This window comes from Bacillus rossius, chromosome 10 (genome assembly GCF_032445375.1).
Source record: "Bacillus rossius redtenbacheri isolate Brsri chromosome 10, Brsri_v3, whole genome shotgun sequence".
Taxonomy (NCBI): Eukaryota; Metazoa; Arthropoda; class Insecta; order Phasmatodea; family Bacillidae; genus Bacillus; species Bacillus rossius.
Genome location: NC_086337.1, coordinates 53,881,370 through 53,905,452, shown reverse-complemented (window position 1 = coordinate 53,905,452; position 24,083 = coordinate 53,881,370). Strand labels below are relative to the sequence as shown.

At 38.8% G+C, this 24,083-nt stretch overlaps 1 protein-coding gene across 5 annotated transcripts; it reads right to left on the bottom strand.

Annotated features, from left to right (window-relative positions):
* Window positions 1-7,631: 7,631 nt before the first annotated feature.
* LOC134536155 (zinc finger protein 345-like) lies at window positions 7,632-22,080 on the bottom strand. Of its 5 annotated transcripts, none has more exons than XM_063375777.1 (7): window positions 21,853-22,080; window positions 19,599-20,026; window positions 17,938-18,140; window positions 15,368-15,543; window positions 13,353-13,489; window positions 10,895-12,833; window positions 7,632-9,010 (listed from the first exon to the last, which is right to left on the bottom strand). In XM_063375777.1, exons 2-7 carry the CDS (start codon window positions 19,814-19,816, stop codon window positions 8,804-8,806), a joined length of 2,880 nt encoding a protein of 959 aa, XP_063231847.1. In that variant the 5' UTR covers window positions 19,817-20,026; window positions 21,853-22,080; the 3' UTR covers window positions 7,632-8,803. The 5 variants fall into 5 exon arrangements, with proteins under 5 accessions (XP_063231847.1, XP_063231846.1, XP_063231844.1 ...); XM_063375776.1 differs by lacking the exon at window positions 21,853-22,080 and adding an exon at window positions 21,169-21,823; XM_063375774.1 differs by lacking the exon at window positions 21,853-22,080 and adding an exon at window positions 21,347-21,823.
* Window positions 22,081-24,083: the final 2,003 nt, after the last annotated feature.

Here is a 24,083-nt window from a genome sequence, read left to right as displayed (position 1 = left end):
ACTAAATATATTATTGGAGGGGACGAATTTGAAGACTTTTATTATTGGGGAGGGGGGACGTGTCCCCCCCGGTTGCGACGCCCATGGAGGATGGCAGGCGTGTGGGAAGCAAGGTCTGTGACGTCGACGAGCCGGGCAACAGCGCGCGCGAGAGAGCGCCTCGCGCGGCCGGCGGGGCCCAAGGCCTACCGGCTCCGCGCGGCCCCGGGTCGTCATTCCAGTCGGGCGGGTCAGCGCCATCTTGCCCTCCCGGTCCCCCGAGTCCCCGCCCCGGGGCAACAACTCATCTTGCCCTCCCTTCCCTCCCCCTATTACCATCTCACTCACTCCTCGAACCAACCTTTACCTCATATCGCCACCACTACACATATATTTGACCCAACTAAACAGAAATATTTGCATACATCGCAACTTGGCTAGTACGCGAAAAATATCAGTTTTTTTTTTTTTACTAATTGACTATACACATGTATGCATCTTTCAATACAAATAATTTAGTTCGTCTGCCCGCCATTTTTTTTTTGTGTGTTCTAACACTAAGATATTCCTCGATGTGCAGGAAAGCAAACTTGGTGTTTAACAGAGCGTGAAACACGTCACCACCCTGTTAACTGACGTCAACGATACAACCAGGGGCCCCCTTCAGAGGCAAGGTTACCTTTCTGCTCGGTATTGATGAAGTCTCCAGATCGGGAACTCGGGACTTGCTGCAGTCAGGTTGAGCAGTGACTTTTCAGGTTAATCAAACTGTGATATGAATGAATGAACGATGTCACTGGCCAGCGACTCCTACCAATGGGATGGCGCTGCTCAGAGAGCTGTCATCAGTTGTTGCAAGCGCCCGCTGGCGGCTGCGGCGAGAACCAAGTTGCCTCAGCTCCGACCAGGCAGAATATCACTTAGGAAAGAGGGGAAAGAACCATTTCCCCTTCAATGCTCTTAAATTATTTTCCATTTGTTGGTGGGAATTATTATTATTATTATTTTTTAGGATTTCAGGGCTATATATATATATATATATATATATATATATATATACACACACACACACGCAAACCACCCCCGCCCCCTGCGTACGCCTTTGACTACGACCATACACCAAGTCACACGTTTCCGGAAACTTAACGAATAAACAGAAAGTGGGTCCACCCAGTCAGGGGCGTATCTCTTCACGAGGCGGGGCGGTTAGTGCGACTCTCGCTGGTTCTTCCAGCGCGGTGTCGCCTCTGTGGACTGGCGCGGTCAGTCAGTCCGTCCGTCCGTCGTGCTACTACGAGACTTGAGTGGTTACCATAACATGCGGTGTGGAAATTAATCCAAGCGTGTATCGCAGGTCCCTTTGCTGCTTTCAAGAATCTCTATCGGGAGCTTCACATCTAAATATTGGACTGAAAACACCCATTTTTAGCAATTTACAATTTAAAAAAAAAAAGTTTAAAAACTAGACGGATACAGTACTACCATACAGACACGTAACTAGACCAGTTTCCAGCCGGGGCCCTACTTTACCCCCTCCTTTTTCCTCCACCAAGATGTTACAAATCAAAACTAAATTAAAAAATGTAAACGTTACCATGGACATACGTGTAAACTTAATCGGTGCGTATCGCATTACATGTAATGTTTAAAATTAATTATATTAATGATATACTTATGATCTTTCCGTTAGATTTTCAGTAGCAGTTTCGTGAGTCGAATATGGCGAGTAAACTGGCAAGAAACGCCTTGAAGTGGGCAACCCGCACGCCGCAACACGGCATGAGACGCTGGCTGGCTGCTTACTTCGAGGCTGACCAAGTTATTGTGGGCTCGATTTTATAACTTTTGACTTCTCGCCGAGAGCAAGATGAGACAGACGAACTGAACAACACTTCTCAAGGGAACATAGAATATAATATATATAAAAGTAATACACATACTTATTAATACAGAACTATATCAACAATAGCCTCAGACAGGCTATCACGAGACTACTAATATGATAAAAATATACAGGAATAAGTTTCAATAGTAAAAAAAAATATTTGATGCCCACGGACTACATTACCATCTTACTCGAACTGATAAAACATACAGACTATTATTATTAATTTAATCATACAGGCACTACCATTGCAAAAATATTATTTCACTGAATTTACCATCAGCATAAAATTATTTTAATATGTTTACCGGTTGTTTTTCTCTGTACGACAGATCACTCAAGTATATGTAAATGCAATTTAATAATCGACACTTTTTTTTACAACCAATTATGTACAAACATACCTAATCATTTCTATCACTGATTTTAATTAATAAGGAATATAAGATAAATCTTAAAATACAAACACTATATGGTCCAAAAAAAAATTAGTAGGTAGGTACTTAAATGTTAGAAACGGCACTAAAGGCTTGTAATACTCCTGCTGCTTAGGAAAGTAAGTTAAAAAAAAAAAAAAAAAAAAAAAAAAAAAAAGTTTTAGGTAGGTACTATGGAAGTGCTACATTATATGCACAATTCATGACAAAAGTTCAGAACTAACCTTGATTGAATCTTCTCTAGAAGAACTTTTCTTGAACTCCAGAAAATCACCATAGGCCCAAAGTTGCATGCCACTGACCTGTGGGAGCCATTGGAAGTGTGAGGTAGGTAATAGTTAATTTTCAAATTTCTACGAGGAATGCTATCACAACCCATCACACGACAATCTCAGCTGTGAATGCACAAGGTTCACACCATGATCATTTGTAAGCAAGCACTTATTTGTTTACATGTTGTCGATATTTACTTATTTGTGGCCATAAATTCACAAATTTTAGTCAAAATTCTGAGCAGCTAAAATACTTGTAAATACCTGAGGGTATGAAGATACAGTAAACTTCCGATAGTCCAGAATCCAACAGTCTGGAAAACCTGATGGTCTGGCACTACGTAGGAATGTATTAACTTAAGCCAAATAAGCAAACTTAAGCTAATAACCTATAATTTGTTTTATCTAAGGTCGAAAAACTCTTTAACACGTCACATGGGAGAGGCAGTCGTGACCGTTTGGCATGGTTTGGGATCGCCCGGATTGATTGATGCGCTTAGAGTTTCTTCAGCAGAACTCGACCATCATTAAGGCTTTATTACCTGTTTCTGGCAGGCATGGCCCATCTGGAAATCCTCGCCTCCAGTTCCGGTTGTGTTTTGGCCTGTGTCTGCATTGAAATGTTCATCCTTAAGTTCCTCCTGAACAATATTTGCAGCTGAACACCAACTTACACACGTATTTGCTCTGATTGCTTTTATTGATAAAGGGATATACCGTCCACTGATTCTGCATTTTTCGTAATTACGCACCAGGAAAGTCACGACCGTGCAGAATTATTGGAAGTTTACGGGACATGTAAAGTTTGTTTAAAACCTATACCTGTGCATGTTGGACAGATTCAGTAGAATGCCAATGGTTAATAAAACAAATTATGAAATTTACCATATGTTTTTCTCTACAACCTAAATTTGTATAATATGTAACAACACTATTACAATTACAATATACCTGCTACAGTTTGTGCCAGTTTGAAAGTTGCCAACATGAGTGTGCTACTAGTACAGTAAGTATAGTACTGTGGTTCGGCACAACCTTTAATCCAGCAGCTCACGTTCCAATTTTTTCAGGCTGATTCTGACTGTGGAATTCAGTCACCAGGCTGTGTTACTACATTACCTGCATTTTTAGTTTATCAATACTGTCAGGTTTCATTTCAGTACAGTGTTTCACGTTTTATAGCATGTTAACATTCCACATTTTCACATTTGGTATTCCCATTTAAACTAAATTGACGTTTGATAATCAGGTAAAAACACTAAAGCGGCACGGCCGGGTCCCAACTGCACCGGGTTAAAGATCTTGCACCGTACTGCTTCATTTTCTCAGTGTTTCGCAAGTTTGCTTAGGAGTATAATGGATCAAAAATGATACAGTATTTGCAAGCTAACCCTTCAGTAGATCATACTAGTTCACACTGAAGGTATGTACTCTGAGAAAAGCACAATCTTCTTTTCCAAGAAATAAAACTTATTAAAGAGATAAACACCACAGGATTACCAACAGAATAAGATCTGTATTGTTTTAACACAATTTTTTGGAAATACGGTATTGCAGTTTTGCACTGTTTGTCAGGGGAAAAATACAAGCATGCAAATTAACAAACAAAAATGAAAACATAAACCCACAGAGAACCAGCCTAAACCAGCTGATGTGGAACAGATAAACCCAACGATGTACCTAAACAGGTGTTATGGACAACTCAATGACAGAACAGATGAACATATTCAAACTTCAATATCAGACAGCACATGGAAGGAATTTAGCCTTGGAAAAAAAATTGGTTGTCTGTAAAGTCGGTTTACGGACGACAGTTTAACGTGACAATGTCATAACAAAACATTTATGAAATGATTGCATACTTTTATGAATAAAATTAAATCATTTTTATTTAATTATCACTATTTTGTATGGATACAAAGAAGGAGTGAAATGGAATCTACAATTTAATTGATAAATTTACTTTTATTTGTACTCATTAATTCAAATATGTTTATTACTTTAACGAAGAGATTATTTTAACTATAACTTTTATACATGTTTGCTATTTAACTTCTTCCAATCTGTGTTATTCTGTTAAGGATAGGACGATGATAGGAAAAGTAGGGAACGAATGGGAGTGTTTCAAGGATGATGTAAAGGAAAATGACTTACCCAACACCAAAATGCAGTCAAAAATAATATATTTGCGCCACAGACTCTGCAGCAATGCTAGGAGGAACGGGTTAGCAAAGAGCAATGAAAATGTTACATTGAAATGCATGAAAACAGAACTACGCCACGGACTCGGTCGCAATGCTAGGAGGTTCAGGTTAGCAAAGAGCAATATAAAATGAGCGCAACGGGACACAACGAAACGGGACAATGTGCGTAACGGGACATTTTTTCGTGCATGCAGCCGGCGTTCATCGATTTATTAGACGTCACGTCAATAATAACAGCACAGATGAAAACAGTGGGCTAACAAAGAGACAGTTTCAACAATAACAGTAAATGCAGGCAGACAACAAAACCTCGAAAATGCATCAATAATATAAACACAATGATAAAGATGAAAAGATATTATGAACAACACGATGACGACAACAAAATTGAACACAGTAGGTTTCCTATTAAAGAAAAAACAGTGCGACGTTTCGGAAACTGGCATCTGTCCCAGTTATCGAAAAAAAAAAATCCCATTGCATGAACTATTTAATGAAAGATATGCAGGTAACTGTGCTGAAGTCTGACCAAAAATTTCAGGACCAGGCCACAGCCCTGTAAGCGCTAATAGCCGTCCACACAGATGAACCCTGGAACAGATGTTGTGTGACTGTTCACACATCTTCGTGATGTGTCACTTCTGTGTCCAGTCTTTGGATCCGGGAATGGAGGAAGAAATTTTGTTTGGTTTTCCTTGATTTGACCCTGAACAGTTTTTGAGCACATTTTTAAATAAGAGGAACCAAAATTTTCTGTAAGATTCTTACAAACTACATTTTGCTGGCGATAATTAAAATAAAATCAGATTTTTTTAAAATTAAATTTTATACGGTTGTATTAGCACCATTTTACCAATGTTTGAAGCAGCTTACGCTTCTCTTAACAAACAGCATGCATCCCCAATGCAACACTTTTTGAATATGAATACACAGATGTATGTGTGTGCAGTTATGAAAATATCTACATTTTAGTGAAGTTGGTAGCTATGGTGTTTTGGGAGATACAAGGTGAGCTGTTACAGCACCTGGAACTAAAACCTACCCATGAAGAGACAAATATTGAAAATTATTATCTAATATTCCAAATCCCAAGTTTGATATAGGTCTTCAAGACATTATTTCTAAACCCACCCTCCATGGAAAAAAATTCCTGTATCCGTCACTATGGGTATAGCAAGTTAGGTGTACATATTGGCGTGAGTGTAAAGAAAGAAGCTTGTTATATTTTATTTTAAAGAAAAAAATATTGTTTATTATTATTGGCCTAAATTTTGCCTTCTGGCAGCATTGTTATGATCAACCAAATGCAAAAGAAAAGTTTCTGAAAAAGCATCTGGAAGTATGTCTACATATTTTTTACACAGGTCTACTAATAAGTGGGCCTAGTAAAAATTATGCCTTCCCTTCCACGCACAGCGAACATGCAGTAAGGCCTGTGTGAAGCTTCCGACAAAGCGAATCAATCGAAGCTCTTTTTTAATATTCAATTTGACTTCGCCAAGAAATTTGCTATTCATTTTATTTGAAGCTTAGGTTGTGATGCAAAGCTTTCCATCTTTTGTGAAGCTTCACATTTGTTGCAAAGCTTTAAAACATTGAAATTTAGTTTTTTTTATAGTACATATTTTACTTGAATAAAGTTGGTTACTTAAAAATCAAATCAAAAGATAACACTCAATTTGCTTTTCTGAAAGCTAAATATTAATATTATGCATGGTTACTTTATTATTATTATTGAATGATGTTATACATGAGACCCACTTAATATTTTCAAACATTACAAATGTTAAACAATTATTCTCTTTTACTTCAGACCTGTATTTTATAAAAGAAGTGTAATACTACTTCGCCGAGAACAATAATTCACAGTTTGATTCGACTTATCGAATATTTTAAACATTCAATTTGATATTCGCTTTGTATGAAAAAAAAAAAAAAAAAAAAAAAAAAAAAAAAAAAAAAAACTAGTATTCACACAGGCCTGCCCGCATTCTCATTTTCCATCATTAATTAATTTTTTAACACTCTGCTCACATTGTTTTTAAAAGGTAAAGCTACCATACCCAAGTCAATATTGTGAAAAATTGTGAACACACTGTTCTATTGTGAGCGAGAACAGACACGACACTTGCCACACTGAAAAGTTGAGAAGACTGCTACAAATAGCTTGTGACAGGATGAAATATGAACATGAACAGTGAGGCACCACCCCCTTCCCCTTCTGGACCGGGCTTTGTCCAATCACCTTGGCTCTGTCTTGAAATCTGCAGATAGTTATTTAATGTCACTAAAGAGAGATTAGCAGCTAGCAGTCATTATTTAATATTTAATCAAACACAGCTCTCTTGAAGACTTTTCACTCAAAGAAAAACTATCAGCTGCAAATTATTTCGCATAATTAGCAGTAAAAATTCCATTTTTACATTCTGGCTGCACACTCAAAAGGAGGATTAAAGGATTTAAAATTTTCACAATGAAAGTAGAGTTGTTGGCTACTTTATGATGATGAAAAGTAACAACACAAACAATAAAGTTATTAGTAAAAAATCTTTACATCGGCTCTCCTAAATAATTATAATTTAATTTTATGAAGTAACCATCACAGTGATTATTTCAATATAGTATATGTAATATCAAAAATTTCCTTCAACATCCTCCACCCCCCCCCCCCCCTCGTCCACAATCAGAAAACTTTCCTAAAGGTCACAATGATATAAATATCCCTCCATTAATAATTTACCATGAAATAGCACTTGCATAACTTAGACTTTATCACGGGTGCATACAATATGTACTGAACAGACATCTGATGTGGGTTTTACAGTGGATAATATTATTAATATTAACTTAGGTCTGGATTGTGACTTTTGGATTGTTTATGCACAAAAGAACAAATATTTATTTGTCAATGGTAATACTTTTGAACACAACATTTATATTTTACAGACTGCACCATCCAGTAAATAAATACCTTTGGCAAGGCAAAATGTTACCACTGAAAGCAAGGATGACTTGCAAAGCCACAAAGGCCATATTATCTTCCTTTCAGATTACAAACACGTGCTGCCATGCAGATTATGTTAAAAAAAAAAACCAATAAAAATTAATGAGCTAAAATTCAATCAGTCTTTTTTACTTTTTTCACAATACTTATTTCCTTGCAAACAGTACAGAGTTATCGCACTGAGACGTGAGAGAAAGAAAACGGTTTCTCAAATAGACTGTACAGGTAAAACACATAAATAGTTACCAGAGAAAGATGTAGTATTCTGGAAGTAACGAAATACTTTTTTTTCTCTTCAGATTCCGAGTGCATCATACGAGAGTTCGGATGCTGGAATCAATTTCCTACGATCGTGCCAGTCACTGCTGGCGATGTAACCTGGCAGGTAAGCACTCTCATCAACTCTTAGTCGCCACTGCGTGGAACGGCCGAGGACGCTTTTTTATACAAAAATTACCAAATAACAAAAGAGTTAAGTCATTAGGTGGTAAAGATGACAAAATTAACTATTACTATGTACCTCATATAATGACTAGTGACTCACCCCACCTTCACACGTAGAGAGACCTGCAAAAAATTCGCGGATTCAATGACCTCCAGGATAGACTCTACTACACTCTACACACTCGGGCAAATGCCACCTGTTCATTGGCTGCTGACTTGTGAGTCGTCTCGACCGGGTGTCTGTGATTCGACACTTCTTTGAGCGAGAGGTCTCTAATCGGCCCTCATTACTCCGGATTAACAGTGAACCAATTGCAAAAAAAGCGCTAAGGTATAATTATTTGAGTTGTATCAGATCACGAAATGAATCCACGAATTTTGCAGGTCTCTATTCACACGGATGCTATCTACTAATGTGGCGTGATTTGGATTTAACAAGTAGGTGCTTGCGAGTACCAAGTTTTTGCGTGGAAAATATACACACACCGACGTGTACCGTCCATGACTATAAAAAAATTTTCTTTGCGAACACTAACAGATGTGACGCCCCGTTGCATCCCGCAAGCACGCCCCGGAGCTCAGCGGCGGGCATGCAGCGCCCGGTGCTTGCGCATGTCCGTGCGCTGCCGGAAGCCCTTGCCGCACACGTCGCACACGTTCGGCTTCTCCCCCGTGTGGATGCGCTTGTGCACGACCAGGGTGTGCGAGCGCTTGAACGCCTTGCCGCAGACGTCGCACGGGAACCGCCGCTCCCCCGTGTGGATCATTCGGTGCTGGTAGTAAACCTGCGGTACACCCACGGTTCCAACTTCATTATATATTTTTTTTTATCTAGTCTCTACTACGTTCAGGGGCGTAGCCAGGGAAGGGGGGGTTTAGGGGTTCAACCCCCCCCCCTCCCCTTAGCACCAAATCTTTAATTAATTTCTTATTCATCACTCAAACAAATTTCATATTAAAATTAATAAAATTTTTACCATTACAATATTTAAATTTAATAACTGAAAACTGATAAAATAGCACAATTTTACACCTTAAAATCCAAAAATTTTCCCGGGGGAGGACCCCCAGACCCCCCCCCCTCCCCCGCTTTAATACGGGGGGGGGGGGGGGGGGGGGGGGCCCCCATACCCAAATCCTGGCTACGCCACTGACTACGTTGAGCAATTTCTGATCAAAGAAAAGAATAAAAAAAACCTTATTTACTTTTTTTTATTACAAATTATTATTTTGTTTTAACAAACTAAAACACATGCTCTTATCAGTTACCACTAAAGAGTTAAAGCTTGTTTTAAAATACGCTCTTTTGTCAGTAATGGGACTAAAAAGTAAGGGGTTTTACCAGTAGCCATTGAAGAGTTCCACTATCCACCTCCTGGCTCCACCATCAGATCAGTTCGATGGCACCAAATTATTGCACTGTCGTCCGGTTCACACACACTTGCAAAGTTTCAAATCGATACGCCAATTAGAGGTAGGTTAAAATAGACTTCCCAGATTTGTTTACATATTTTGTTAGATACAAATGAAACTAATAAAAGCATGTTTAAAAAAATCATCATTTTTTTAAGTTAATTTGTCAGTATCTTAAGAGAAAACCACTTTACAATAATTATTATTAAAGAATAGTACAAACTGCAGTTTTATTAAATAACAAGCTCAAATAAGTATAGGGCAAACATGCACACCAAGGGGTTCCGTATCTATCATGGACATTTGTTGTTAACAGACTATTTTATGTACACATTTTGAATGTTTGTTGATTACATATTAAATATGTCATAAAATGGACATTAATTTTTACATGTCTATTGCTATTATCTGTTATCCAGAATTTTTCCTATTTTTTTTTGGTGCCCAACAACTTGCTTACAAGGTCAAAAAAGACTGTAACTAATACATCGAACAGGGATGTCGCGACAGGATCGGCCATGGTTAATACAGTACACACTAGTCCGAGCGCTGTTAACAGAAATGCCAGCAGCTACTGAAGCAGTAAGCCTTCCATACGTCCGTCTATTTTCTATGCTATCTTAATTAAATGCTCTTCCTCAGACAAATTCACATCTCCAATACAAATATTCTAACCAGACCAAATTTACCACTGGAAAAACTTAGAATTATTTTGAAACATTATCCTAATTGACAACAATTAGATATATATTTATTACTTAGAAAAATGTCCTATTTATTTCTTAAATTCTTTTTAAAATTGTATACAGGAAAACTGCCTTTTAAGAGTTAAAAATCACACAACTGTAAATTTTCAATCATGTATAACTAGAGACCTGAAAAATTCGCGGATTCATTTCGTGTTATGCTAAATTTCTAATAATTATACCTTAGTGCTGCTTCTGTCATTGGTTCACTGTTAATCTGGAGGACTAAGGGCCAATTAGAGACCCTCACTCATAGAAGTGTCGAATCACAGGCCAACCAGTCAAGACGACTCACAAGTCAGCAGCCAATGGACAGTTGGCATTTTCCCGGGTGTGTAGAGGATATTGGAGTCTATCCTGGAGGTCATTGAACCAGCGAATTTTTCCGGTCTCAATGTATAACATATTAAAATAAACTTGAATAAAAGTTCCTGAGAATTTTGGTCTTTTTGCGTGACTTATTGCCGCAGTACACACCCTGGTAATTGGAAGAAGGTGACGACAACTCACCTGGCCCGTGCGGAACTCCTTGGAGCAGTATTCACAGCGGTACGGCTTCTCCCCGGTGTGGGTGCGGCGGTGGTTGTCGCGGTCCGCCTTGATGCGGAAGGTGGCCCCGCACAGGTCGCAGGGGTGGGGCTTCTCCCCCGTGTGCAGCAGCGCGTGGACGTGGAGGGCGGAGCCCTGGGAGAAGCTCTTGCCGCACTGCCCGCAGGGGAACGGCTTCCCTCCCGCGGAGCGCCCGCCCGGCTCCCGCCGATGGAGCTTCATGTGCGCGCGGAGCTTCCAGCCGCCGGAGAGCTGGGCGCCGCACGCTTCGCACACGAGCGTGTTCTCGGCGGCGGTGTCTCCCGGCGCTGCTCCGAGGCCCCCGCCGGCTTCGGCGTGGGTCCTACGGTGGCGCCGCGCCTCGTGGAGCGTGCGGAAACACAGCTCGCAAACGCTGCACACGTAGGGTTTCTCGTCGCGGTGGGACTCTCTCCGGTGCCGGGCCAGGACGCGCGGGTCGGGGAAACGTTCCGTGCAGAATCCACAAACGAGGGGCGGCGACGTGGACCCATCCGCGTCCACGCCCCGATGAGTGCTCTCGTGAGCGAGCACGTCCCGGGACCCGGTGAAGGTCTTGCCGCAGGGCTTGCAGCGGTAGTGTATCAGCGAGTGTCCGCGCTTCGAGTGGTCGGGGGGCCGGTGGTGGGCCAGCACGTGCCGCCTCAGCGCGCCCTTCCGCTCGCACAGGAGCCCGCAAAGCTCGCACTGGAGGCCCCTGACGGGCCCGTGCGTCGCGCGGTGGCGCGTCAGAGCCTCTCTGCTACGGAACCTCCTCCGACACTCCCCGCACTCGAGGCAGCTGTCGGCCCCGCGAACGCACTCGTGGACCACCAGCCCCGCCGCGGAGAAAAACCGCTCCTTGCAAAAGCCGCAGGCGTACGGCTTGTCTTCCTTGTGCGCGAAGCTGCAGTGGGCGTAGAGAAGACTTTCCGTGTCGAAATGCTTCGAGCACTTCTCGCAGTAGTTTTTTTCCGCGCCGTTGTGAAGTTTCTTGTGGAAGGCCAAGCGCTCTTCCGTGTGGAACACCTTCGAGCAAATGGAGCACCGCAACAGTTTGTGTTCGCTCGGGGAGCAGGAATGTCGCCTCCAAGTCTTCTCGTTGTTGAACTTTCTCAAACACACGGAGCAACCGAACCTCCTGGAATTGGCAATCTTGACCATCTTTTTGTGGTTCCCCCTGTGACCCGCCATGTGAGAAGCCAGCTCGGCGGGACTCTGGAAACGAACCATGCACAAGGTGCAGAGAGAGGCGCTGTCCCGGTGGCCCTTGGAGTGTTCCGCTAACAGCTCCGAGTTCGGGAACGTCTCATTGCAAACTTGGCACGCGTTGTCACGGACTTCTTCTTTAACTTCCTGCGTAGCTGTCGGACAATCTTCGTCGGCCAGTTCAAAATTTGGGTTCAATGTGTGGATGATTATTTCTAAGTTGTCAATGTTCGTGCCTGCCTGGCACCACTCTGGTATTGCATACTTCTGGCCAGCGCTATCTGTCAATTCATAAACAACATTTGAAGAAATCTCTCTCACTGCTGAGACATTTTGTGGCCCTAAACCATTGGCGTCTTCATCTGCATGATTTCCTGAATTCTTACTTGAAGTATTTAAGTCTTTGCTCAAACCATCTTCTCGATTCCCACTATCCAACAAAACACTTTTTACAACCATTGCACCTCCACAATTAAATGGACATACGTATGAATCACTAACCGAAGCCATGTTAAAAAGATTGCAGTTTCCTTGCTTCGCATCACTGTCATAACTACCCGATGTATCTAATTCAGGCTGATCACAATTTAAATGGATTTCTGGACTCCCACGACTTCTGTCAACACAGTCATCTGTTTTATTTTTATGATTTTGTTTTGAATTTAAAGGGCACACATCAGTGCAGGGACTAGACCTATAAAAAAAACACATTAAATTATTCACTTTTTATGCACACTATAAATAGATTTAATTTAAATCAATAACTGTAAATCCATCTGGAGGGTTATTTGGAAACCACAATGAAACAGAAAAATCCTATAAAAATGAAAAATTTACCCGGTGAATTTATGATTACCTACACATACCACTCTTAACTAGCTTATTGCATTTACACGAAAATTAAAAAAAAATCATCAATCATTCATTACTTCTCTCTTCAGTTCTCAGCAATTATTTGACTAGCACCATCAATTATTGTATAATTAGAGAATTTGATCACTTTAATTGCATCAAAAGAAATATGTCTATTATGCTCTTTAAATTTAGCACAAGAGTTTCTGGAAAACTCCTAAATCTATTTCTGTTTGTGAAAAACAACAGCCGTGTGTCAGTTGCATAAACATGTGTTCCTAGTCTCTTAGGTCATAAAAATACAAAATAAACATAACCAAATAACGATGCACCGAAATGGATTCAAATTTAAAATGTGTACCTGAACAACTTCTTTCTTGCCAAGTACCTCAAATGTTCATCGGTCCTCATGCACGTTTCGAATAGGTCTTTGCAGGTGTTCAGCTTGGTGACGCAAGATACGCAGACCTGCTTCGGAAGATGATCACCGCTACCCACCTACATTCACCACATAAACAGATAACATTAAATTATTATTTCATTTCAGTCGTGTGGATGATGTCATTGAATAAATATCAAGGTTTTGGTTACATTAAGATAGAATATGCTTTCTTAACGAATGAATAAATGGATTATGGTTGAAAGTCTTATAGACACAAGTTTTAACTTACAGAATATGGACAGTTATTCTTCGGTCATGCTATAAACTTTTTACTTGGCTGCCCGATACTGTGTTCAGCCCTGCGGCTGTGTAAGGGATTTGGGTGTAAGAAGATAAGCCCGCCCCTTTCGACTAGCTGTATGTTGGAGTAACTTCATCAGTTGGGCTGGGTAATTTGGTGACATTTTAATTTAAAACAGCATCAAACTTGGTTAGTTTACATGTTATGTAAAAAGACGTTCTAATGTCTTTAATTTTCAACGAGAAGCTTTAAAATATTTTTCAAAAACCCCTAGACAATTTTTGGCGCTGTCCCCTAGCCCGTGTAAGCTGTCAATGTTTACTTATTTTTGCATGGTGTTTTGCTATGAACTTATGGGTATTTTTTTGCCCTGTGAAGTTGCTTATATCAATGGTTTAAGGAGAAATGGCCAAATGTCTAATCAAGTAAATAGTAAACTGTGAGTTTTTTTTTGCATTTTGGCGGTAAACATTTTAAGTAGGCTAGTACTGGAAATGTTAGCCAACCTGAACTACGCTTGTGCGAAAATCTTGCAAGCCCGTTTGGAGTGCGGACAGTGTTTGTCATTGTTGGCAGTTTTTTTGTGCACAATTCAATAATTTTCCCCTAATTTGTACATAGCTTCCTGCACGGCAATGTTTTTATGAAAATGAATGTCACAGAGCAGCAACTATATTTATCTCAAAGAACTTGCCGAGCATGCGAGAAAAGCAAGCACAGATTTGTTTTAGGTGAGTCAATGGCCTATCGAAACTAAAAGCTTGGTAGGGTCAATGGTGATAGGAACTAGGTATAGTAAAAACAAAGGACTAAAATAACTTTTTTACACACATAGTGTTTTTTGTACAAATTTAAGTTTGTAAATATTTGTTAGAATAAGTTTTGTAAAGGGTTAAGTTGTGGTAAGCTACCGACTGCGGATAGCAGCTAGGCGATCATAATAATTTTAGTGGAATAATTTTTGTATTTATTTTTTCATTCTAGTTGTAAAATCATTATGATCTTTATGCAAGTAGCATAGCCTTAATTAGTTTTTTAATGGATTAATAAATTTTTGAGAAACGTTTCTTAATGCTCAATCCTTAATTTGTTTGTTTGACAAGTTATTTGGTTTATTACACTGGGCTCTCGTGCATAAGGATTTTGTAGTTTTATAGACATTTTCAGCCTGAAGAATATTTAAGTTTGGTTTGAATAATGTGTACATTCTGGACAGGTGTCCGGTTTTGCTGCAGCATCTGACTGCTACACAGTCAGGGGGGTACTGCAACTTGTACAGCTTGAACTTACAACCTTATAATTTTAATTTAATTATACACTTACTTATATGACACATTCCTAATCCATTCAGTTATATTTTTTTCTTGGATATTTATTAATTTCCAGTAAATTTAATGTTACCTGCAATAAATAAAACTGTTGAACTACTTTTGTTAATTAGGTTAAATTTGTTAACTTCTATTGATTTTGTCTATGTATATTTACTTAATGTTTAAATAATTTCATTGTGTTTAAAGAAAATGATTTATACATGTAACTTATTATCTTGAATAGCTCTATATCCCAGAGCCTATGCTAAGGTGGAATCAACAGAATGTACATAAATGAAAAAAAAAAAGTGATCTGGAACAGACAAGTCGGAAACTCTGCAACGGTTGCTACGACCGAGACGAGGTGAGTGAACAACACATACTGTGATGGGCAGCAGAGAGTTGATCTTGCTGGCCAACTCCATACTGCTCCCGGCGGAGCTGAAGATGTAGACGACGTCTTGCGAATGAGATCCACACAGCCTACACAGCTGCCCACTGACAAACTTACTATCGTCATCCTCGAATTCGTCATCCGTTTCATTCACCTCGTACTCCACTGAAACACCAGCGCTACAAACCATCAATCTGATGAATCCTGGTTCGATGGACTTAAAAGGAACTAATCTCTCAAAACATTTTACAAAAATATACATATTAAATCTGTACATACACACGAAACGTAGAGCAGGTAGAATTGTTAAAGAGCTTAGGTCCGGAAATGCTTCTGTTTATCGCCAAAGCTATTCGTACGTACAAATACGCTGGATTCCTGTGGCGACCGTGGGCACACTGTGCATATGGTTAGTTGTATATCTTGCCTATATAGCGTTCCATAGCAAATGGATCCAGCGTATCAATTGTACACAGTAATGACTTTTAACGAATAAAGGGAATCATTTCCGGACCTATGTCCACTGATAATTCTGCCTCCCATACAAGTACTGCTTGGGTAACCAAAGTTTTGACTTGTGTTTTAGATGTATCCTGTATAGAGATATTTGTATCAGTGTTGAATGGTGAAGGGTTGTAGGTGAGTGCTGGGCTTGCGCGTGACTGTACATTCTTGCAGCACGTGCCCCACCGCAGAGACGGGGGCACATAATTAATTACGACTATTCATGAGCAAGAAGTAAGAAAACAGTTACAACTAGTAGCACGGTTTGCGCACCAGCAGTTAACGATGGGTGCAGTAACAGATGACTTGGGACAAATAAACTTTACAGATTAAAATCAGTTTCAGTCAGAAACAAGTTATCTGAACAGTTTAGCTACAAATGACACCGCACCGGTGTTAAAAAGTCATATTATGTGATAACATAAAAATTGTTGCTCAATGTATGTATGTACACAAAATAAAAAAAGAAGCAGTGAGAAAATAAATGCAAATATTTTAAAAACTTTCTAAATCCAACTATTTCTGCAGGAGAAGCCACCACACCAAAAAAAAATGTGTTGGACACATTATTGTTACGGCTGGCGACTTCCTCATCCTGCGTCGACCGTAAAGATGGATATGAAAGGAAAGTGGAAATGCAAAAGGTGATGACGATGATGGGGAAGGGGAATGGATGTGTATTCTACCTGAATCGTTATCTATTAATTCATGATATCCCTAAGGCCCTACGTGCATATCAGAATACTACAGGGGATGGTTCTCCACCACTCATCTTTAACGTTTTTAAAAAGAAAGGAAGGGTGATGAGTCCCTTTTCAAATGTAAACAAAGAGGTTAACACAACATGAATCAGTTGGCTTCAAAAACCACAATCTGTTTTTATTCACTTGAGCCATTACTGGACATCTGACTGGTCACATAACTTTTGACAACAGTACACTTTATAATCATTAAATCTTATAAAAAACATATGTTTAAACAAGCATCATTTCTCCTAGCGGGGATAAGGTGTTAAATTGCCAAGTCATGCTGTCTATCATTTCCATCTCGGTATTCTTACCCTCATTTGTTTCGTGGATCATTTTCTGTCTGTGCGGTTACAGTCCTACCAACTTTAGCTTATACTTTCTCACCCGTGAAATTTTCACTGTTAATTTACTCAATTATCTAATGGCTCTAAATTATGTTTCGATTTTCTGCAAGTTATTTAACGAAATTACTAATTTTTTCATGTTACTCTACCGTAGTTTAAAAAAAAAAGAAGCAGCTTTTAAGTTTTGACTGGTTGCAAAGTTTTTCTTGAGGAGAGAGAAGGTAGTTCTACAAACTTTAGGACACCTACATTGGCCTATAGCCAAAAAACTTGAAACATCTATGCTTGAACCATTATGACGTGGTCACTCACAGTTCATCATCCTGGCGTCCATGTTGCGTGGATTCCCACTGACTGACCCCAACTGACTGGTTTCCCTGGCTTAAGAAGCCCTCCCTGAATGAGTTGACTTTTTTTTTTATCACAACAGCGCGAATCCATCCCATGAGTCGATTTTGAATATTCCACGTTGCTGATTCGCCGTCAGGTTCTCCCTCCCTTCTCAGCTGCTTCTGTCGCCTCCTTACGTCATTACCCCCTCCCCACCCTGCTCAATTGCCCCGCTTATCCAGTCACCTCAGCTATTATGAAGGTCGCCTGCTGCGAGTCGCTTGCGGCAAACATATTTGTTGTCCTAGCGGCGGTGTTGTAACGCTAGCAAACAATACTACCTGGACTCCTGCTCTTGGTGGCCTTATACACTGTTTCCAGTGTTTCCTCATCGGTACTATCTTGTGGGCCGCGTCTGTCCCTAACGTCTAGATGTTAATCTTATTAATAAATAGTTCAAAAGAAAAGCATTCACTGTGGTCCTTCATTTTACTAAATCAAGTCTTTCTAATTTTTTAGGACCATGTCAATATTAGATACAGATTTACAATTGGTCTTACAAAATTCGGCATGCTTTAAACGATTTTATTGTCTTCTAGCACTATCAGCTCTGTCGTTTGTTTCTCACTCACCATTTTCATCGCATCCGTCCTGCTGCTCCGCTTCACTGGCACAGACCATGTCAAATACGGTCGGCACTGCAAGATTCGTCAGCGCCGTTTTCGACGCATCTTTGAAGTGATCCTTTATGAAGTGGTTCGAGCAGATGACATAGTTGTTAGTAGGTTTGCCTACCAAATCCTCTTGCTTACAAATCTTCAGCCAGTGTTGGCACCTGAATAAAGATATCGGAAAACTTCTGAATGCCATATTACAAAGCTACCGGCTACCACTCTTCTACATAATTGTTCATGTACGTAAGGAAGTATAAGCAAACTAATTAATAAAATTTAAAATGTGATTTTTACACATTGTGCATAAAGAAATTTGGTGGTCTACCCTTACTAGTCAAAGTGTTACCTAGCTTGCTAAAACATGAATTAATTATGAATTGAATTACTTTTATCTCATAAAGTACTACTGTCTATTATTCCAGTTAGTATCATCTGTGGAAGGTATGGAACAGTTGTGTGACAAATTGTAGTGAAATAAAAATAAAATATAAGATAGTCTTTCAGTACTTGCCAGAGATGTGTAACATCTAACCTAGGTAACAAACAATAAGTTTTCAACTACATTTCCAGATGCTAATCATACATAGTTTCTGCACCTGCCACTAGAATTTGCTGCCGGAGCAGCTATGACTAGTGAATCATTTGATTAGCAGACATAAATTTTTAACCATAGGCCTATAATGAAACGTCTCTGATAAAACGAAAAATACTTAAAAAATTACTAAACCCCTTCTTTGGAACTAATTTTCGACAAAGAAGTTTACTAAACTACCGCTCATCTTGTTAAAAATCACTAAACAATTAATATTATAAAAGGTTCCCTTTGGCTTTGTGAACTTAGGTTCATGCCATCTGCATAGATGGCACCCTTGTGTTCTATACTAGAATAGGTAGGCTGAAGTATATTTTATGATACCTAAGAAGTTTAAATTATGGTAAAAAAAAAAATACACAATTAAATTTCACAAATATAGTAGGTATCACAAAATATAGGTCATAAATGGGGCGTGATTGTAGAACATGATACGATACTGCGGGAAATATATCTTCAGTATCATGTTCTATACTAGAATAAGTGGTATTGTGAACTACAATCCCCAAAAGTAGTTTCATAAAGAAAAGAATTTTGTGAAAACCTAGCCTGTGAATGTTCCCCACTCAAAATCCATACATTCCTATGATTATACTGTAAGTATGTAGTGGTGGTAATGACAGCACCTCCATGCTGGTGACATCATCAATACTGTCATGGTATCACGCTGTAATTACTCCCATGCTTTTATTACTGCACCTTTTGTATTGCATTCTTTTTTCAATTATTTAGATAAAATTTCATTATTTAGAATATAAGATTTACTTTATAAATGCACTTAGCAAAGATAACAAACGTAACATATACAGCTTAATTATATATATGAAGCAAATGAAAATATGACAGCTGTTTTCCTGAAACCTATAATTATTGTTATGAGACTAGAAACTACCCCAAAAATACTACGAACAAAGAGACTTGCGGAAAAATGTGACATAGAATGAGACACAAACTCATCCATTACCGTATCTTTGGATTCAATTACCACGTGACACGCTTGTCTTCCTTCGTTTGTTTTCAAAATTACCTGTCCTTCTCAGCGGGCAGCCCGAAGAACACCGCCCCGCAGGACGCAGCACTGTTACTTGTGCAGTTGGCGACAATGCATCGCGTGGGTCGAGCGCCGTCCGCCCCGCTACCGGGGTCGCTCTCACCCACGCCCGTCGGCATCCCGTCGTCCCCAAGGCGGCCCGAACGAATCAAGGCTGGCGCTGTGTCGCTGAGCGGACTCGTGTCCCCGCTCATCGCGACGAGGGGACAGTTTTGCTCTTGGAGGCCTTCACTGGGCAGGCTCCGGGACCATGGCCGGTCTCACCCCCTTCTGTGTGCTTCTTGTCGTGCCCAAGGCGGCCGGAAGTCGGGACTGCCACTGTGTCGCTGAGCGGACTCGTTTCCCCGCTCATCACGCCCACGCAGCATCAGCTTTCCGAGGCCTTCACTGGCAGGCTCCGGGACCTGACAGAGCATGGCTAAGATTATAAAAGTATTTCTCTATTTCTCTGTGAAAAAAAAAAAAAAAAAAACCTAACATGTCAGCACTTAGCACCTCTGTACTGCTGAAAAAAAATCCCGTCAAGGGTTGACGTTTGGGTTTGGCTGCACAGTAGGGACTCACGTGTTTTTTTTTTAAAGTTATTGTTTACGTTAAATTGCGTTACAATATCCAAATCAAAAATATACACGTTCTTATGCATGGAAAACCACAGGCTCGGCAATGCAATCAAAGTACAACATGGCGACAGTCGCTTCACTGCATAGGCCATCAAATGTGAATTACTAACGTTAATTTCTCAGAAAGTAGAAGGGATTAAGAAACGCTGTTTAAGGGTAAATAGAGGAACGTCTTTAGTGTTCAAAATAGGTATCTCCCAAACTTTATTTTATTTACAGAAAAGCTGCGACGAGATAAAATTACTAGTATATCTAATGTAGTTAACCAACTGTTCACAAAATTTTAAAGCATTTTCAATGTCACTAACCAACCGTACAAACTATTATTAAGTATTTTCAATGTACCTAACCTAACATAACAATCTTTAAAATGGTAAATTACTGGTAAACTATTTAAGTATTACCACACCTCTTAGACAATTGGAAAACATGCAAGGAAGTAAAATTAATCATTTTGGGATTTATTTTTTTTACGTAAAGTGGGCTTACTTCAGAATTATCACAAAACTATCATATAAACTTAGTTCCAGGTTGGCTCCAAAAGTTGTTTTAAAGAGGATACTTTCAAACATTAAATGTAGGCTCACTCATTTCCATCGATAAGGCCCACCTCCAAAACATCAGGGCCTGCAAAAATAAATGGCCCAAAGCCCCGCAAAGTCTAGGGCTGCAATGAAAACTGGGGTGATTAATATTTCGAAACAAGGTGACTAAACCAAGAAAATACTTATTCTTCTTTCAAAATTTACAATAAACACTAGGCCCCTAATTTTTTTTCCTGCGTGACATCATATTAGTTTTGTTTCCTGTTAAGTGATTTCAGTTCCGCTTGTTATTGAAACTTTATCACTAGTACTTCAAAAATTCAATAACTTTTAGGTAACTAATTCCTATTTTCAACAATAATGCACCATTCCACACCTCACCTCTTAAATTTCCAAGGCAACATCTAGAGGGTTATAGGTTCTGAATCACAATTTCAACTGGGTAAATCTATAAGTCTTAAATTATTGTTGAAACAACCATAATTGATACGTTAATTACTCCTCGTGGAATCAGATGAGCGAATAAAAATACATAAATTCTGGTAAAATAATTACAAACCCAATACATTTTCGTTGTCACTGGTTCACTTCACAATGTACGCTCGGGTTAGGTACACAGTGCATAACGAGGTTTTTAAAAAATACGTTCTAAATTTTTAAAATTTTAACGAGTCAAACCGACTACACATGTACACACCTTTATTCTAAATTAAAGGATTCCTTATATGTAAATAACAGTACGTGAATCTGAGTTATTAAGCCTTATGACAACAGCTAATTCAAAGTATTAAAAAAATAATAAGAGTTTTAAGAGATAATTAAAAGAAGATATAATTTACTAATATATTAAATTTGAAATTATAATATTTGGCTAAAATATTAAGCTTTAGCTGATTAAAGTAAAGTGAAAGTAATAGAAACCAAAACAAATGACACAATCAGAATGCTGTATGATCGTTGCACCATTTTGGATTTTATTGGATTTTTTTGGTAATAACAATAAGTTTAACTTTTTACTGAAAATGTTTTCTCATTAAAGCACAGTGTATAATATTATATAATTACAGTTGTCAAGGATTGGCTGCAACAAAATTATTTCTCTGTGAAATCACTGAAGTTCAGATTTGATTTAATTCAAAGAATGCTTGCTACTGTAAAAATATTAATAAAATATTATGTCATAAAATAAATTAATGTACTCTCTATGCCTCAACTAAAGCTAATTTGAAATACTAGACGATGAAAATTGTTAAGCCCTAAAATCTTTTGAATCCAAGATGGTGATGTTTCTATCTCTCCAACTTGGATTAAACGTTACGTAAGCGTTTCTCACAATCAGCGCATTCTAGATAAATTTTAGAAACTATAATTTGTCTGCTTTCTTTAGCACCGTTAGAGTGCTCTTGTGGCCTTCTCAAAGAAAGATACATTTTTAGTACTTAACGCTTGTCAAAATTAATTTGTGATTGTGATAACCGTGGCGTTAGGAATGCCCAAAGAATGCCAATTATTGAACAGCCAAATATATAATATAACAAAGCCATTGGAAGAGATGGAATAGGAAAGACAGACAGTGGGAGACAGAGACAGTGATTAAAAAGATAGACACAGTGTCAAATTATATTCACGTATGTAATTAATGTTACAATATTTCAGTTTCACAATGTCTTTCTTGGAATTAGGCCGCAAAATAACTAAGAATGGGTATGATACGTGTTTCGTACTAACGAAATGGAGTAACAGATAGTCAGTGGCGTAGCCAGGATTTGTATATGGGGGGAATTAAAAAGCATGCCCCCCCCCCCCCACACTTAAAGCGGTGGGCGGTCCGGGGGTCCTCCCCCGGGAAAATTTGGATTTTAAGGTGTAAAATAGTGCTATTTTAGCTGTTTTAGGTACTTAAATTTAAATATTATAATGGTAAAAATTTTATTAATTTTAATATGAAATTTGTTTGAGTGATGAATAAAAAATTAATTAATTAAAGATTTGTTGCTAAGGGGGGGGGGGTTGAACCCCTAACCCCCCCCCCCCCTGGCTACGCCCCTGCAGACAGTCATTTCTTACTCACGTATTATACACTCCTAGAATCTTTATCCTTTTGGATAAAGCCCTGTTAATATTCACTGATACTTAAACAATCCGTTTATTTCATCCATTTTGTGCGGATGCCTATTTCTAATTAGTTATTCTTCAGGATAAATTTCCGACGATGTCATATACGTGTCCATTCATTTATAGGCCGTTACATTCTCCTTAAAAAATTCTTAATTTAAGTAATTTAACAATGCGTGCCACATTTAAAATACGGCTCCTGATTGGCCGAGAACTAATGATAGTTACACATATTTTTAATAAAATACATCAATTCCGCGCGCAACAATAGCGCGGAACACAAAATCTCACATTACATTTAAAATAAATACACGTAGTTATAAAAATTTACATTAATAAACACAGTGTCATATTAGCAATTTACCTACCGTTTAAATTTCAATTGTTCCTAGAGGGGTCCTTGCAATTGCTATGCCCGTCCCACTCTTAGATTGCAGTACACGGCTTATGGCGCACGCTGTTGCCAAATCTCTAACACATTACGAATTCCGGGAGATGTGTGTCTTTGAAATTCGGATCGAACAAGAAGCATTTTAAGAAATCATATCGTAATTTATAATATTTTATACTATTACACATATAAATTTGTAATAATGCACTTTTATGTAAATTTCAAATAAAAACTACCTATTGTAGACGAAAATTTCTTATAGTTTTTATGTTCAAAAAAATATATTATATATATTATATATATATATATAATATATATATAACATTTTCATGGGCTCGATAAATAGTGTATTTTTGGACAAGCCATGTTCAAAATGTTAAATAAAATACGGTAATGGAAATTCTCGGTCGAGTAAGTTATGGGAAAAATCCGAACAATTGGGTCGAATGGGGAAGATTTTTTGAAAAACAGAAAAATCGCAACAACTCCCATAATATGAATAATATCGCATCCGTTTTAACGTATGATAACTCGGAGTACCTAAAGCCAAAAAATGTTTTCTAAATAAATTTTTGATACTCAAATACATTCAACACAATCTTGCGCTCCCTCCCGCGTAGCCTACCGTTATGATTTATTTTAGGTGTTCTATCTTCCATATTGTATATGTACGTAATAATAAATGTAGAAAATAAAATCACCAATGTTAATATATAATTTGTCAAAATTATAACTGTAACGAGTCACCGGACACAACGCGTTGCTTCGTCGCGAGACGCGATACTAACTG